The sequence below is a fragment of the Aristolochia californica genome, unplaced genomic scaffold (genome assembly GCF_029961685.1).
Source record: "Aristolochia californica isolate CCGP_79_NKW_82.1479 unplaced genomic scaffold, dmAriCali1.0.hap1 SCAF_4, whole genome shotgun sequence".
Lineage (NCBI taxonomy): Eukaryota > Viridiplantae > Streptophyta > Magnoliopsida > Piperales > Aristolochiaceae > Aristolochia > Aristolochia californica.
In genome coordinates, this window is record NW_027182103.1 from 43,447,089 (window position 1) to 43,463,562 (window position 16,474).

The window sequence follows — 16,474 nt, forward strand, 5'->3', positions numbered from 1 at the left end:
TCCGATATCGAGTATGCTGAGAATTAGAAACCCTCAGGTTTGAAAGTGGGCCTTGGCGGGGGCTGAACCGGCGGGTTCCCCTTGAGGCTTGGATTTTCTGACCCGCTTACTCTTCTACTCGTGTATAGTTTGTATCATTATTAGGGGGAATTTCATCTTCATCTCTTACTTCAAAATCATTCCATTTATCTATATGAGCTTCATCTTTAAACTTTATATATGGAAAATAATATATGTTAAATTTAAAGCTACATATTTACATGCATTTGAAAATCTCCCCTAATTGATTTCAAACTCAACAAATCAGCAATATATCAAGAGAAAATTTAAGATTTTAAAACAATTGAACATAGAAAAATCGAAACCCTCAACCTGATAGGAACATGCGCTTCTATTATGCAACTTATGCTTCAACTTATGCTTCGCCCAATACCCAATAGATAGTACCCTTGGCTAGAAATTAATAAATACTTTTCTGAAGATATACACTTCCAATAAACCTTCAATATTAATTTTTATTAATTATTTACTAAAAAATAAAAAAAATATTAATAATTCTAACACATTACCATACTTGTCCGATCAATTTTTAGTAAAATAAAAATGTAAATGTCATATACAAATTAAAAATTATCTAAAAATAAATTTTCATGTTGAATCAACTATTCCACTTTAGGCATCACCCCACATACATACTTCTAGTTGACAATTGATGGGAAAAAATCATACAAATAGGTGACACCATCCGATTGAAACAGAATAAAAAATTTACTAGTAAGTTAAGTATCCAAAGGGCAGATTAGTCTATTACTACCTCCATGTTTCATTTGAAAGTTGTCCTAAACCTGTCTATTAAGTGCTGAAAGCCAAGTACTTAACCCATCAGTGGTGGATGGAACCACCCAGCTCTGACAATTATTATCTCTAACCAATATTATAAAACCTCTAACTATTTAAAAAAATGATTATGAATTATAATGATGTTATATTAATTTATTAAAAATAAGTAAAATATTAGAGGGGTTCCTATTTTCCATCCCAACATACTTAAATTAGGGGAAAATTACTTTATAAGACCTACGTCTCTTAATAGCTATATTATTGAATAGAAACAATAATTAGGAAAAAAAATTTACATTTTCATAAATTATTTAAATAAAAAACCAATCAACAAAATTTAGTTTCTATTACATTTGGTTAAATGATACAACTTTTACTTTAGTCCCATTTTGTCAGGTTATAAAATTTTCATCTATAAAAACTTTATTAACCGATCTTTTTTTTTTTTTGTATTCTTACGAAAAACAACTAATTTTATTTTATATTATGTACTTTTTTTAATTTTAATAAAAATGTGTTAATATGTAATGTTTATTCTAATTTTCTCATCATCTAATTATTTACTATATAAATTGATATTTTTATCTTCCAAGTTATTTTGAATAGCTAATAATATTTTTTACTGAAATTTGGGATTTTTCAATGTACGTGACTCATATTTTGTCTAAGACATAGATGATTCCGTCTCATGCAAGACTAATCATACCAAGTTCAAACTAATCGAAGACTTCTCAAAATCCGATCTGTTTCATCCAGTGCTGAAGGGTGCTGACATTTTTTTTTGGGCAAATCTATGTCCCTGAAAATATTCTCCACTCGCAAGTCGGTTCGCTTTCCAGATCTTCTGATGTGAATCAAAACGTTTTGCAGTCTTTTGTACAGGGATGTCTCAGCAGTGCCGAGGATATCGAGATTGCTTCTTTGTTCGAGAACAACGGAAGGAACATCTGCTTGGGTTCCCATAGGATTTGAGAGGCGACTCGAGCTCCACTTGCGAGGACATTGTTCTCTTCGGAGCTCAGTTGGCAAGGAGGGATTAATGGAAGAATGTCAAAGGGAATACTTGATCATCTCTGAACGTTCGTCGAGCTTTGTACAGAATGGATAAACAACGAATCTAATCCAACTTTATTCCAAACGAGGGTGGAATGCCCTTGCGGAGGCTTCAAGGGTCGACCCCTCCGTACATTTCGATCGATTTGCCGTTCCTTTTCGCGATCATCAGAATCCTTTTCTGCCACGAGAGTCAGAGTCAAGATATGGAGGCATCCCCTCCAAACTGAGTTTGAGTTTCGTCTTCGATAGCCTATAAAAGAGTCAGTTTCCCTTCTCTCATTGCACAGCAACTGCTCATGTGCACGACTGAAATTGTTTACCAGGTTGTCGTTGGTCACTCTCCCTCAAGGGCTTCTACACGACCCACACAGGAGGTAATTAACCTCTGGGACTCTGTTGAAGGCCTTGAGAAGAGTGACCAAAACTGATCTTGCAGAAATCACTCGCAGAGCAATGGAGGGGACCGGAGGATTACATCGATCAGGGCATCCACTGCTCACTCTCCCTCAAGGGCTTCCAACATCGGCCACTCGCGTTTGGCATGTTCGAGGTTCTTGAGGAGAGTGGACAGTGCTTGTTGTGCACCTCTCTCAACTCAGCAACTGTAGGGCCTGGAAGATTAACCTCCACCGATAGACTATAAAACTGAACAAAACCCCAACCCTTCACGTTGTGAGGCTTCGTCTTCCTCAGTCTACAAATTATTTTATCTCTAAACAACGGAGTCCAGGATTTTCAAACCTGGGAAAGATCAGAAGATTGATAATATAATATGATGTACAATGGAGAGTGTCTAATAAGTGTCTGTTTGTAACACCAGCCACAGCAAATAGTTCAGACAAAAAGAAAACAAGGGGAGATGCCACTCACGAGTCAAATCGTCCCAGCAGAGGCACATGCGAGAGAAAACAAATAGATCAGGTATCATTCCTTGTTCTTTTCATTACAGGAACAAGTTAAATTGAGTAAAAGAAGTCCCATGAAAGTTAGGTCAAATCATTCATGTCCTGATCGAAAAACCAACTGGAATCGATCTCCACTACCGCGTACACGCTGCAGAAGAGTGAATAACCCCGTTCAGATGAGGCCCGTTCCAGTTCATAATTTTCTTTAAAAAGTGCTCTACAAAACCTCAACAGCCATGTCCAGATTCCATTCAAGCTCTCTCGTCATGGGAGAGATGGGAATTAGGACGCTTTGACTTTCTATAGAATCCTCAGAAAGAATCTGTTTAATCAGCTCTTGACTTACATTATTTTAACAACCCAATGTGTGTGAGAGATCGAGCCCGTATGACCCTCACTGACTATTAACCGCCCCCTCCCGCCATGAATGGTGCTTTCTGGACTTCAATACGCGTTTTCTATTGCCTGCCAATGGGAACAGATTATAGCTTCCTTGACTTCTCCTGACATTCCCATGTGTTTCAGAGAAAGGGAGAGAGCAAATATTTACCTCTTTGGAGTTGAGGGAGTGAATGGAAGTGAAGACCCATGAAAGATACATTGAATATGGGGAAAATAGCAAATCATCTGCGCCTCAAGCTACAGAACTCGGACATTTGGAAGTAAAGAAATTACCCAGATAGTAGCAGAGTATAATGCAATAGAGACGAAAAATGAACAAAGTTGTTTGTTAATGGCCATATGAGTCCTTCAGAATCCAAACACAGGACAATGTAAGAGCTAAAAAATTGCTTGAACACTTTAACAATCTCAGTGCTACTAAAAATCAGACATTTTTGTACATTGATTTCATCTTTTAGCATCAGCGAATCTCTTGGTTCTTCTCGACAACTCTGACTCCCTGCACAGATCTAAGCGTCTCAGCCTGCTTTGAAACAGAGACAGTATCAGCATTTTGATTAACTTGACAGTGTGAGGACATAAAGCAGCAAGAATTTCAAAAGCTAAGTGTATTACTTGATCGTCTGTAATTTCTACAGCAAACCCATCAACGATAACCCAAGAAAATCTCTTTTTGTAAGTCCCCGGCTGAAGCACAGTAGCCAGCAGGTTGTCGTGCTTGTTGCTCAGGTACAGATCCAGCTCGTGTGCTCCTTGCCTGCTTCTGTAATACGCACCAGGGTAACCTACGTAACACTTACCTAGGGGAAAAACAGAATACCCAAAAAACATTAAAAAAAAGGCGAACTGTATAATGAGGTTTAGAGAACAAACCGATCTGCTCGGAGGCGCTCGTATTCAGGATCGAAGTTCATGAAAACGAAATGCAGTTCAGGTTCTTTACTACCCATCACTCCTCTTCCTCTTTCCCTCCCCTTCCTCTTCTCTCTCTTTCTGATTGAAAGTGCTTTCAGAAAACCTCACCTGGCATCGTAGTTTAATATAGTTTGATATCTAGCATATATGTGCGTGAAAGTGAAACAGAGATAAAGTCAAGGCCATTATCCTCTTATTTCTTTTTCGGACTAACAGATGCATGGCTTCTCAACCAGGTTTCGGTTTTACCTTTGCCCGGTTTGTCACTCAAATATATCTCATCAAACGTGGGTCAGGTAAAAAACTCAAGTCACTCGGAAAGTCCCAACGGGGCCTCTTCTCGCTCCAGCATTGTGGGTCCATGTTCATTCGCTGCAACCTGAAACTGCTCGAACTCACCTATTCCCGTCTCTGTAAAAAATGGATACGAATGTGTCAGGATCAGGAAGACGATCGATTTCCAGGGTTACTCGCTGATTCGATTTTTCCTGTCCTGCGTCCCTGTTCTAGTGCATCGTCCGTACTTGACCACTCCCCTGCAGCCTCGATGGATGATATCAGAGAGCTCAATGTGTTGATATCACGGATCAACACGTAGACGGGACCACGGAGGAACAGCTAAAATGCCAAGATTCCTAAGAAGGAGATGACCAGTAACTGACACGTACGAACAGATTTCAGGGCCTTGAATTCTGATACCTCCAGGCTCCAGCTGTCTGTTCCTCACGTGAACCGGTGTCGGGCCGCCGTAGGGGCCCCAAGCAGGACGAGAGGCAGACTGGAGCCCAGCTGCGGATGATTTTCTCCGCCGAGTTTTCCATCAGAATGCTGCACGTGAGAGGGGACTTGCAGAAAACTGGTCCACGTTCTTGCAGGCGATAACTCCGACGACGCTCCGCTTGCTGCTTTGGTATTCATCGCTTTTCCTCCGCTCTGTCCAGTCTGTCCTGTCCTCGTGATAGAGATGACCTCTGTTTCAAACTCTCAAGGAGTTCTTGAAACAGAGCAGTCTATTGGTCTCGTTTTGACGGCACTACATGAACAGGTTTATAGTTTTATAATACTAATTACTAGCCTAATGTCAACAAGTAATTAATAATTAGTATAATAAAATAATCAACCCGTTCATGTAAATTTCTTATTATAAAAATAAGTGATAAATTATATAATAAATAATAAATTCACATAATAATAATTTTAGTTTTCAGATATTAATATAATAAAGTAATATTTTAACACAAAAATAATAAATTTCCGATAAAATAATAAATAAATATTATAGTAAAAGAATAATTTCATATAACATACGTATCACCAATATATATGTGGGCAGACTCGACGACAAAAACTGGGCTTTACTTTACATTACTTTGGACCGGACTCTGTCAAAATCACTGACCCGACCGATTTAGGTTTAGGTATTGACGGACGCAGAACCCTAAGAAAGAGGGAAGCTACCGAAACTCGCTTTTGTCCTGATAGCTTTACCACCAATTGCCTGAGGCCAACCGGGCGGCTAACGCCAGAGCTCTTGCGGCAAATTTTTCACCTGAGGAAACAGTTTACCCTTTTCCCTGGTCAACAGCTCGAGCTATTGTTCATCTCTTTCGCCTGCGTACAGCCCTAGTTTTTCGTCTGACGCGAGATTGTATATTTTTTAATCTCTGTAATCAACATTGGTGGATTCCGTGTGTTCGTGTATCTGTTTGTTTAGTTTCTGTACGATTTAAATTTACGCCGTTTGGCTTGGCCATCGCCTCGATTCTATTGATTCCTTTCGTTTGTCGACAGAGTGGAGATATGCAATTGAGTTATTCTGTCGATTGTGAAGGGGTATATAGGGAGAGAAAATTTGTGGTATTTGGTAGGTGAGAGCGACGATTGCACTCTCAGGTGGCCGGTTTTCTGTTAGAATGGCGTCTGGGTCTACTCAGCCTCAGTTTCGATACACCCAACCTCCTTCGAAGGTTCTTCACTTGAGAAATTTGCCGTGGGAATGCACGGATGAGGAGCTAATCGAGTTGGGGAAGCCCTTCGGTAAAATTGTTAATACGAAGTGCAATGTTGGAGCTAATCGTAACCAAGCATTTGTTGAATTTGTAAGTCGAATTTCTTCGTCTGGTTTCTATGCATACTTCGATTTGTACAGGCTTAATGTGTTAACTCATTTTTTTTTAATTTTTTTTTTGGGTGCGGCTGCTTATAATCATAGGAAGATCTGAATCAAGCAATCGCGATGGTTTCATATTATGCTTCTTCTCCGGAGCCTGCTCAGGTACGCGGAAAAACCGTCTACATCCAGTATTCAAACAGGCAAGAGATTATAAATAACAAACCTACTGGAGATGTTGCTGGGAATGTCTTGCTGGTGACAATTGAGGGTGTCGATGCGAGCCATGTCAGCATTGAGGTTTTACACTTGGTAAGCAGTTGCTAATTTTCCTTTCCCAGTCTTGTGAGGTATTTTCTTATCTCACTCTTCATTTTCATGAAGATGCTCATAGTATGTCACAAATTTATAAGAAGAGTTTGCAATTATCATGTAAGGTTTTTATTTGACACAAATCTAAACGGATCGTCAGCAGGTCCATCTTACAGGCAAACATCTTCCGTGGCAGCGCACTGCATCGGGAGAACGTGCATGTGTGTGTTTGTCTCCTGACCCTTGCTTAACGCTGCCTCTTCTTGATCCTACTCCTCCCCATGCTTACAATCTAAAACCTAGATTCTTACTAAATGATTCCCGTTCTCAGGTCCAAGAAATTGGAGTCATCGAAAGTGTGTAGTTATCTATTTATCAATATAGAGTTGATTGTTGTGGAAGAAAAAAAGCTATCTTAATCTGTTCACGCTCTCAGTGCACAGCGTGGTATTAGCACCTTTGAAGTGGATAGGTTTTATTGGCTGCACAGTTCCTTGTTGCATTTTCCCTGCCATTTAGTTTCCCGCAAAATGAAAAGGATAATAGCTTTTGATCCCAATTTTTTATGATTTTTTTTTAGCATTAGTAACTAAAGCACGCCTTAGTGACCACAGTTAACTTGATTTCATTATTAAGGTGTAACAACTTCCCCATTTCAACAGAGTAGTTTCCTGGACCTTTTAGAGTTGTTATTTGAACTGACAGCAAATCCATATCCTCCTATACATTATTGTGCACATGATGCTTTTCAAAAACAAATATATTTTGCACATACTTCAGGTTATACTGAAATTTATTTTGCTACTATTGTGACAGGTGTTTTCTGCTTTTGGATTTGTGCACAAAATTGCCACATTTGAAAAAACTGCTGGTTTTCAGGTTATTTGTATGCTTATATCGGTCACTTCCATTCTAAATTTTATTCCTTCAGGACAGTTTCGTTGCAATTTAAGATTCTGTCTCTGTTGTTCCAGGCTTTGGTGCAGTTTTCTGATCCACAAACTGCCTTTGCCGCAAAAGATGCACTAGATGGTAGAAGTATTCCTAGGTAATATACAGTTTTCGCTTTTCTTACAATGCCTGTAGTACAAATCAAATTGACTGACTAAGATATATGGTTGTAGTTATTTGCTTCCAGAAAATATGGGACCATTTGCTTTGAAGATGACTTTTTCTGCTCACACGGATTTGAACGTGAAATTTCAGAGCCATCGGAGTAGGTAAACTGGCTTCTGAGCTGTTAACCAATGCCATGATATGATGTTATTTGGTGTCCTATCCTTCATTCATCCTTTTCAGTGGGTATGAAGAACCAGTTATTTGACAAGATACACTTTTTGGTATGTCAAGCTTACTCGCTATGGAAAAGATCAATAATGGTCATGTCTTTTAGTTCTGTTCACATGGCATATAATTGATGACATGTTATGTCGTTCTACCTCATAACGGCTTGTTGTGGAAGTGCAGTTGCTGCTTCTAAACACTGCTAATATTTTAGCCAATCAGGTGCCTATGCCTTGTTTGAGTTGTACACTTTCTAAGACCAGTTCTCTTTTTGTCTTTGTCAGGCAGTAGAAGTTATTTTCCAATTTTTGGGCTTAAATCTATCTAAAAGTCTGGTTCTACACTGGAAGGAGAATTTTGTAAATTTACCTTAGCTTTGGATCCTTAAACTATTTATCATTCCCTATTACATGCCTTGTATTGTAATTATTGTTTCGTTGGATCTTCCTATCCTCAGATTACGAGTGAAGGATAAAACTTCTTTTTTCATCTGTTGAATTATAATCTGCTTACTCCTGGTTTGGTCTTTGTGGGTTATTAAATACAGGAGCCATAATCAAAGCAACTGTTTCTCTTGGTTCTTTTTCATATTCAATGCTTATTTTCACCTTTGTGTTTAGGGACTATACCAATCCCTATCTTCCTGTAGCTCCTTCTGCTATTGATGGTGGTGGCCAGGTATATCACGTGCAACAGTATCAGTTCTGGTTATTAGTTCCACCATGCAATTTAATTGACGTCTCCCTTTTCATTTCTAAATGCAGTTTTTTACAAGTCATGATGCAAAGAAACAAGAGACAGAGAGTAATGTTCTTCTTGTTTCTATGGAGAACATGCAATATGCAGTGAATGTTGATGTCTTACACACGGTATTTGTAACTCTTCGTTTTTGTCTTGTTTACCAAATTAAAAATATTTCTTTCATAGTTCAGCATTCTCACTTTATCTTGTTTGACGTCCAGGTATTTTCTTCTTTCGGCCCTGTTCAAAAGATTGCAATTTTTGAGAAGAATGCTGGGTTTCATGCTTTAGTTCAGTACCCAGGTAATGTTTAATCTTAAAAACATCTTCTTGTATGTCTGTAGTTCAGAATGCTCCATCTGTTGCTGAATAAATATTTGGAGCACTCTATATTCACCTTAATGCTCATAGTCTAAATTTCTAGTCCAGAAACAAATAATTCAATACTTTACTAATCTTGTTAAGTTACCATTGTTCATGTGATAGATATTGGAACAGCAAGTGCAGCCAAGCAAGCATTAGAAGGACACTGCGTCTATGATGGAGGATTTTGCAGGCTGCATCTCACATATTCACATCATACCGATATCAGTGTAAAGGTACCCCCAGTAGCTACTTTACTCTGAACTCATGTCCTTTCGTAATAAATTGCTGTAGAAGGTAAGAGTCATCCAGAAGATCTGAACCTCTGACTTGAGTGCCATTAGAGGTCCTCAATTGGTGAATCATTTGGTACTTGTAGCATTTCTCAGCTTGGTTGTCCAGGAATGGAAATTTAAGCGTAATGAAATGCTGCAGCTCACTAATTCCATTGTGTGGTAGGAACACTGAATAGGTGGTTATAAATGTATTCTGCTTGTTGTGGAGACCCACCATATGGAAGGCCTATTTGTTGGGGCACCATTTCCTAAAGCCTGTTTGTTTGGTACGAGGGCCCTACACGAAATAACATCGGGTACTCTGTTTGTTTGACAAGTTATGTTTGTCAGAACTCCATGATTGTCGTAGCACTTACTTTGCATCAGAAAGATATAATTGCACTTGTCTTCTGGTTGAGACTTGAGAGCTATGCTCGATTATGTAGCAACTTTATATGACAGATTGGCTGGAGTTAAAAGTAATTGAGATTCTGATCTAGCTTACTTGCCCCCGTTTTTTGGGCTTTTTGTATGACACCATTCTTTAATGAAATCATCAGTTTTTTTCAAAAAACGTAATTGATATTTTTAAAGGTATGCTTTGACTTGACCTATACGTCTTTTATAGTTAATAAGCTGCCTTACATGTGGGTGGCATAGGGTATCTCATTAATTTTAATGTCTTTTGGCACAAGAATGTGACTGAGTACTGTTAACTGATGCTTTTCTTCTTAAGGTGAACAATGATCGATCGAGAGATTATACAATCTCGAACACTCCTATATTGAACAATCAGCCTTCAATCTTGGGACAGCAGCCCCAGCCTCCCATACCCGGTGCCACATCGCCGCAATACAACAATGCTCCTCCAGGCCAAATGCCAGGTTTGATGACGGCCCCTTCGCCCATTGGGGCTTGGAATATGGGTGTTGGACCAATGACTCAGCTGCCATCTCAAATGCCACATGGCCCCCCATATCTATCCAATTCCTTCGCTAGATGATCCTGATATGAACTCTGAAAGGAAGCCGTGGCCTGTCCCAGATGGACATCTGCCGGTGCCACCCTATGGTCGATGATTAGAGTATTATTTGTTCTAGTTCTCCGTTTTCTAATCATTTTTTTGTAATTATGTTGTCAATGTGATTTTTTTTTTTTGTGTGTTTTTTAATGCGACTGTCCAGTAGGAAAGATTACAAGCCAATGCTGAAATCTCTTAATGGCCTGAAATAGCGCATGTTGAATCTAATCATTAGTCAGAAAGGCAATTCCTCTAACAGTTGCTAATTGTCCACATAAACGGATATTCAGAAGTTGGCATTGTTTGTTTGAATAGTTATCAGTTTCTTCTTAATTGATCTCAGATCTATAGAGGAGGACCTCGTAACCGGAGACCGCCTACTCGAAGCCAAGGCTATCTACAGAACTTCAATTGTCTGCTTCCGATCCCACCCCTCCTGATCGAATTAAAAAAACCTCAGTGCTCCCAGTTTTTTCACTCCTAATCCTTTTGGAAATAGAATCTATCTGAAATGGAGCAGTAGAACCGCTGAGCATGTCCAAGACCATGGCCCCAAAATTATAGACGTTGCTCTCTGCGGTCAATCTGCCGTCAAAATTGGTGAGCTCAGGCAGCCTCCTCAACGGCGAGTAACCCATATGGTCTGTTCGTAAGGCAAGCTAGACAAATCCGTAGTCGGACAGGCAACCAGAGAAATCGGCCATAATGAAGACGTGGGAGTCTTTGACGTTGCCATGCACGTTCATCCCAAGGTGCTTGGCACGGTGGCGTTTGGTTGTGGATGAAGGAGATTGCTTTTGCGACATCGACCATGATCGAGATCCGTGTCTTCCAGTTTAACGGCGTGTGCCTAGCTCTCTTGCACCTCGACATGGTTGAAAATTCTGGCTTGTGATTAGTCCATTCGAGCAATCTCTTCTTGTAGTTCTGGATTTGGGGGTTAGGCTTTGCAGAAATAAAGAAGACCCACGAACAAAGAATGGTGAATAGAGAAGATTATGGTGCGTTTTGGTGACTGACCTGCGATCAGGTCGGCGAGGCTTCCCATGGCGTACAACTACTTGCAACCGGTTGTAACGTGTGCCAAGCGCTCCAGGCTCTTTCCATATAGGCTCTTCGGCATCAAAACCGTCCGAAAGCGTTTGGCGGAGAAAACCAGCCCGTCCACCAAAACCACCTTCTCCGAAATACCCATGGAGCTTTCACTTAGAAGCTGAACGGAGGATGTGAGGACCTCCCTCAGGGCAACCGGTCGTCCTGACAGTCCACTTACTTCGCAGAATTATAGCAATGACGTACTCGCAGCCATTTACATGGCATAATCATCGTTGTTATGTTTAACCAAATTATGGTATGGGGCCCAGTGGGCCCATGTAATTTTATCACCCTAAGGGAACAGTAAAATCGGGCATTAGAGCGTCGTCGCTCTCGTTTCTCCCTACCCCCATCGTCTTCTTCTCGATCCAGTTTTTCAACCCAAAATCCTAACAAACTGGTATCAGAGCGAGGTTAATCAAATCTCGTTTTCGTTTTCGTTGGTTGTCCCGTCTCAGAGCCGCCCTGAGAATCCCGATCGGAGTTTGCGTCGGAGCTGTTGGAGAAGCTCTGTTTTTCCGGACGCTTCTCTGTTTTTCCAGCCATTTATCAGAGAAGAGAGAGTCCAAGGGACTCTTGTTGTTGCCGTATCCCAGATACGTGGGACTCCTCGCCATCGCTGTGGCCAGAACTGCCGTCGACGTTGTCGTTGCCATCGCCGCAGGTACGGTTCGGATATTACCGAACGCAGGGGCACCGAAACTGAGTTTTCGTGGCGCTGAAATCTTGATTTCGGGACATTTCATCAGCGTAAGGCATTTGTCCATTCGGGGGAGAAGAGGGCAGCCTTCCGCCGTGAGCACTGCTCTGTGGACACGAGGTAATTCTAATTTTATCCTGAAATTAGAATTATTTTTTTTAGTTTGGTTCTGCTGTGTTCGATGAATTGGGTGATGAAAAAAAATTAAAAAGATATGTTGGGTAAAGTTGATATTGAGAAGTATGATGGGAAGACGAGTTTTGCACTGTGGCAAGTGAGGATGACTGCTATTTTGTCAAGTCAAAGTGTCAAGGAGGCCATTTTTGGCCGAGATAAGATGTTTGATGCGGTATCGGATAAGAAGTGGAGAGAAATGGATGATAAGGCACTCTCCATTATCCAATTGTGTTTAAACAATTTGTCATTGCATGAGGTCCTATCGGAGAAAACCGTTAGGGGTTTGTGGGAAAAATTGGAGGACATCTACACGAAGAAGTCACTCACTAATCGGTTGCGGTTGAAGTTGCGCCTCTACACCCTTCGCATGGTTGAGGGTACATCAATTTCCGATCTATTTTGGAGTTTGCATTTATTGTACTCATTATCCATATCTTATAAAGTTTTCAGAGACATGTTGATTTATAGTAGAGACAAGATTTCTCTTGAAGATGTCAAGAGCAATTTACAAGCCAAGATGCACATTGACAGTGACATGACCATTGTTGAGAAAGGGAGCCAAGGTGTTGGTTTGGTTGTGGATCGGGGTAGACCAAGGGATCGATACTCCAAGGACACAAGGACCTGTTTGAAGTCTAAACACAAGGATTTGATGTGTAATTATTGTAAGAAGAAGGGACACATTAAGGCCGATTGTTTCAAGCTTAAAAACAAATAAAAGGCGGATACCAAAGGTTCTTCTTCGGAGGCAAATGTGGCCGAGTATGACACGATTAATACTCTTTGTGTGGTAGATACCAATGTTGATGACAAACATTGTTGGGTTATGGATACGGGTGCTTCACAACACATGACTCCTTATAGAGATCGGTTTGAGACTTATGAGTCTATGGATGGTAAGATACTTATGGGGAACAACAATGTGTGTAAGGTTACTGGAGTTGGTTGGGTGACAATTAGGTTCCATGATGGAAAAGTCCGAAGATTGACGGGTGTAAGGCATATACCCGATTTGACGAAGAATTTGATTTCTTTAGGGTCTCTTGAAGAAAAGGGTTGCAAATTCCAATGTGAAGGTGGAGTTCTTAGAGTTTCTAAAGGTAATCTCACAATCACGAAGGTAAAACGGATTGGAACTCTTTATTTCTTACAAGGTTCCACGGTTACAGACTCGGCCGCCATTGCACGTTCGGGTACTATCTCGGATGCGGATGCTACAAGGTTGTGGCATATGAGCGAGAGAGGAATGACCATTTTGAGCAAGAGAAGCTTGTTGTGTGGCCAATGCACGTGTAACTTGGAGTTTTGTGAACATTGTGTTTTTGACAAGCATAAGAGGTTGAGCTTCTCCACGGACATTCATTTGACCAAGGGAACATTGGACTACATTCATTTGAATTTTTGGGGACCTTTTCGTAAGCCATCCAGAGGTAATGGTTCTCGTTACATGCTTACTTTCATTGATGATTTTTCAAGGAAGGTTTGGGTCTATTTCTTGAAAGAGAAAAGTGAAGTGTTCCGCACATTCAGATAATGGAAATCACTTTTGGAAAATCAAACGGGAAAGAAAGTAAAGAGGTTGATAATCGATAATGGCTTAAAGTTTTGCAACCGAGAGTTTGATAATTTTTGCAAGACTGAAGGAATTGTTCAGCACAAGACAGTGGTCAACACTTCACAACAAAATGGTGTTACAGAGAGGATGAATAGGACACTACTTGAGAGAGCTAGGAGTATGCTTTCCAATACGAGTTTGGGTAAAGAGTTTTGGGCGGAAGCTATTAACACAGCATGCCATTTGGTGAATCGATCTCTTAGCACTTCAATTGAGTGCAAAACGCCCGAGGAGGTGTGGTCGGGTAAGCTGGCTGATTATTCCAGTTTGAGGGTGTTTGGTTGTCCAACATATGTTCATATGAATGAAGGAAAGTTAGAACCTAGATCGAAGAAATGTGTTTTTCTTGGGTATCCCGAAAATATGAAGGGGTATAGATTGTGGTATCCTGAATCATCCAAGTTTCTCATATCTAGAGATGTCATTTTCAACGAGTTGACAATGTTGAAAGAAAAAGATGTTGCACCTGAACTGAATATTAAGGAAAATAAGACAGTTGCAAAGAAGGTGGAGTTCGAAGTACCGATCCAAGAAGGTGATGAGGTAATGTCACATGATGATGAGGCAGGCCAAGAAGATGCACAACCATATTTATTGGCAAGGGATTGCACTAGAAGAGAAATTTGACCACCCACCAGGTATGGACACTTTGATTTTGCTTATTGTTTGACAGTTGCTGAAGATGTGGAGTAAAGTGAGCCATCCTCCTACAAGGAAGCCATTTCTTCTACGAATGCGGCCGAGTGGGTTGCTATGATGAATGAAGAGTTACAATCACTGCAATAAAATGAGACTTGGTCTCTTGTGAAGCCTCCTAGTGATAAGAGGATTGTGGGTTGCAAGTGGGTGTACAAGAGAAGGATTGATGACTCAAATCTCGCGGATTTTCGATACAAGGCAAGACTTGTGGTTAAAGGCTATAGCCAAGTCCAAGGCGTGAACTTCAATAATGTATTCTCTCCCGTGGTAAGACATACCTCCGTTCGAGTTTTGCTCTCTTTGGTGGCAATGCAGAATTTGGAGTTGGTGCAAATGGATGTGAAAACTGCGTTCTTGCATGGTGATTTGGAGGAGCAAATTTACATGAGTCAACCGGAGGGTTTTAAGGTGGTGGGAAAGGAGGACTGTGTATGTCTTTTGAATAAATCCCTTTATGGCCTTAAGCAATCACCGCGACAATGGTATAAGAAGTTTGACTCATTTATGGTGAGTATTGATTTTCACCGTTCTAATTATGATAGTTGTATTTATTTCAGGAAGTTGAATGGTGGTGAGTTCATCTACTTGATGCTTTATGTGGATGACATGTTGATTGCATCCTCCAACTTGAAAGAAGTTGGGAGGTTGAAAGAGCAATTGAGTTCGGCATTTGAGATGAGAAATTTGGGGGCTGCCAAAAAGATTCTCGGGATGGAGATCACAAGGGATCGACCCAATAGAAAATTGTTCATTTCACAAAAGAGTTTTGCCGAAAAAGTGTTATGCTAGTTTGGCATGGAGAAAGCTAAGGGTTTTTCAACTCCTCTTGTGGTACATTTCAAGCTTTCGGCTGATTTAAGCCCAAAATCCGATAATGAGAAGAAATATATGGAGAAGGTTCCATATTCGAGTGCGGTCGGGAGTCTCATGTACTTGATGGTGTGTACTCGACCTGACATTGCTCAAGTTGTTAGTGTGGTAAGTAGATATCTCTCTTGTCCTAGAAAAGGGCACTGGGCAACAGTGAAGTGGATTTTTCGCTATTTGAAAGGTACCATTGATGCTCGTTTGGAATTTGGAAATGGTAACAAAACACTAATGGGTTTTGTGGATGCGGATTTTGTTAGTGATTTAGACAAGAGGCGTTCCTTGACAGGATATATTTTTACTTTTGGAGATTGTGCAATTGGTTGGAAGTCTACACTTCAAGCCACTGTTGCACTCTGAAATATCGAGGCCGAATACATGGCAATTACAGAGGCTATCAAGGAAGCTATTTGGCTCAAGGGGTTTGTTGGTGAGATGTCTTCTATCGAGGTTCTATTACAGTGCATTGTGATAACCAAATCGCCATTCATTTGACAAAGGACCGCATGTATCATGAGAAAACGAAACACATTGATATTTGGTATCATTTTGTTCGAGATGTGATCGTGAAGAAGATTGGTACCAAGTCAAATCAAACTGATATGCTCACAAAGCCTCTTCCAATTGCAAAATTCAAGTTTTGTTCAGATTAGGTGTCGGTTTGAATCTAGCATGTTGCTAGTGTATCTTTATGTTTGTTTTTGTTTAGGTTATGTTTGTTTTAGATGCAATTTGGTTCAAGGTGGAGATTGTTATGTTTAACCATGGTGGGGGGCCTAGTGGACCAATGTAATTTTATCTTTTTCTTTTATGTAAACCTTAGGGAACAGTAAATTAAATAACGAAAATCGGGAATTAGAGCGTCGTCGCTCTCGTCTTCTCCCTTCCCCCATCGTGTTCTTCTCGATCCAGTTTTTCAACCCAAAATCATAACACTCGTGGACGGTTACGTATTGAGACACACAACTATAGAAGGATTATGCTGCTTCCTTCCTCGCCTCCTCCAGGTTTCGCTGGACTCTTATCGCCGGAATGACGGTTGACTTGAATCAATCGTGACAGCACTCCGGTCTCCATTCCGCGAATTGCCACAGAGA

At 40.4% G+C, this 16,474-nt stretch overlaps 2 protein-coding genes across 7 annotated transcripts; one reads left to right on the plus strand and one right to left on the minus strand.

Annotated features, from left to right (window-relative positions):
• Positions 1 to 2,644: 2,644 nt before the first annotated feature.
• On the minus strand, positions 2,645 to 4,242 carry LOC137961900 (subtilisin-like protease SBT2.5). 3 transcript variants are annotated; one of them, XR_011115094.1, is made up of 5 exons: positions 4,077 to 4,242; positions 3,819 to 3,966; positions 3,352 to 3,729; positions 3,148 to 3,266; positions 2,645 to 2,949 (listed from the first exon to the last, which is right to left on the minus strand). XR_011115094.1 is itself a non-coding variant. In XM_068808519.1 (3 exons), the coding sequence occupies exons 1-3, from the start codon at positions 4,151 to 4,153 to the stop codon at positions 3,664 to 3,666; spliced, it is 288 nt and encodes a 95-aa protein (XP_068664620.1). In that variant the 5' UTR covers positions 4,154 to 4,242; the 3' UTR covers positions 3,381 to 3,663. The 3 variants fall into 3 exon arrangements, 1 of the variants encoding a protein (XP_068664620.1); XR_011115095.1 differs by having other exon boundaries at positions 3,352 to 3,726; positions 3,819 to 4,242; XM_068808519.1 differs by lacking the exons at positions 2,645 to 2,949; positions 3,148 to 3,266 and having other exon boundaries at positions 3,381 to 3,726.
• Positions 4,243 to 5,606: 1,364 nt separating this feature from the next.
• Positions 5,607 to 10,415, plus strand: LOC137961897 (polypyrimidine tract-binding protein homolog 2-like). 4 transcript variants are annotated; one of them, XM_068808514.1, is made up of 11 exons: positions 5,607 to 5,766; positions 5,910 to 6,217; positions 6,331 to 6,540; positions 7,357 to 7,419; positions 7,515 to 7,588; positions 7,665 to 7,760; positions 8,445 to 8,502; positions 8,589 to 8,693; positions 8,787 to 8,868; positions 9,052 to 9,164; positions 9,940 to 10,415. In XM_068808514.1, exons 2-11 carry the CDS (start codon positions 6,032 to 6,034, stop codon positions 10,204 to 10,206), a joined length of 1,254 nt encoding a protein of 417 aa, XP_068664615.1. In that variant the 5' UTR covers positions 5,607 to 5,766; positions 5,910 to 6,031; the 3' UTR covers positions 10,207 to 10,415. The 4 variants fall into 4 exon arrangements, with proteins under 4 accessions (XP_068664615.1, XP_068664614.1, XP_068664616.1 ...); XM_068808513.1 differs by having other exon boundaries at positions 5,607 to 6,217; XM_068808515.1 differs by lacking the exons at positions 5,607 to 5,766; positions 5,910 to 6,217 and adding an exon at positions 6,701 to 6,761 and having other exon boundaries at positions 6,405 to 6,540.
• Positions 10,416 to 16,474: the final 6,059 nt, after the last annotated feature.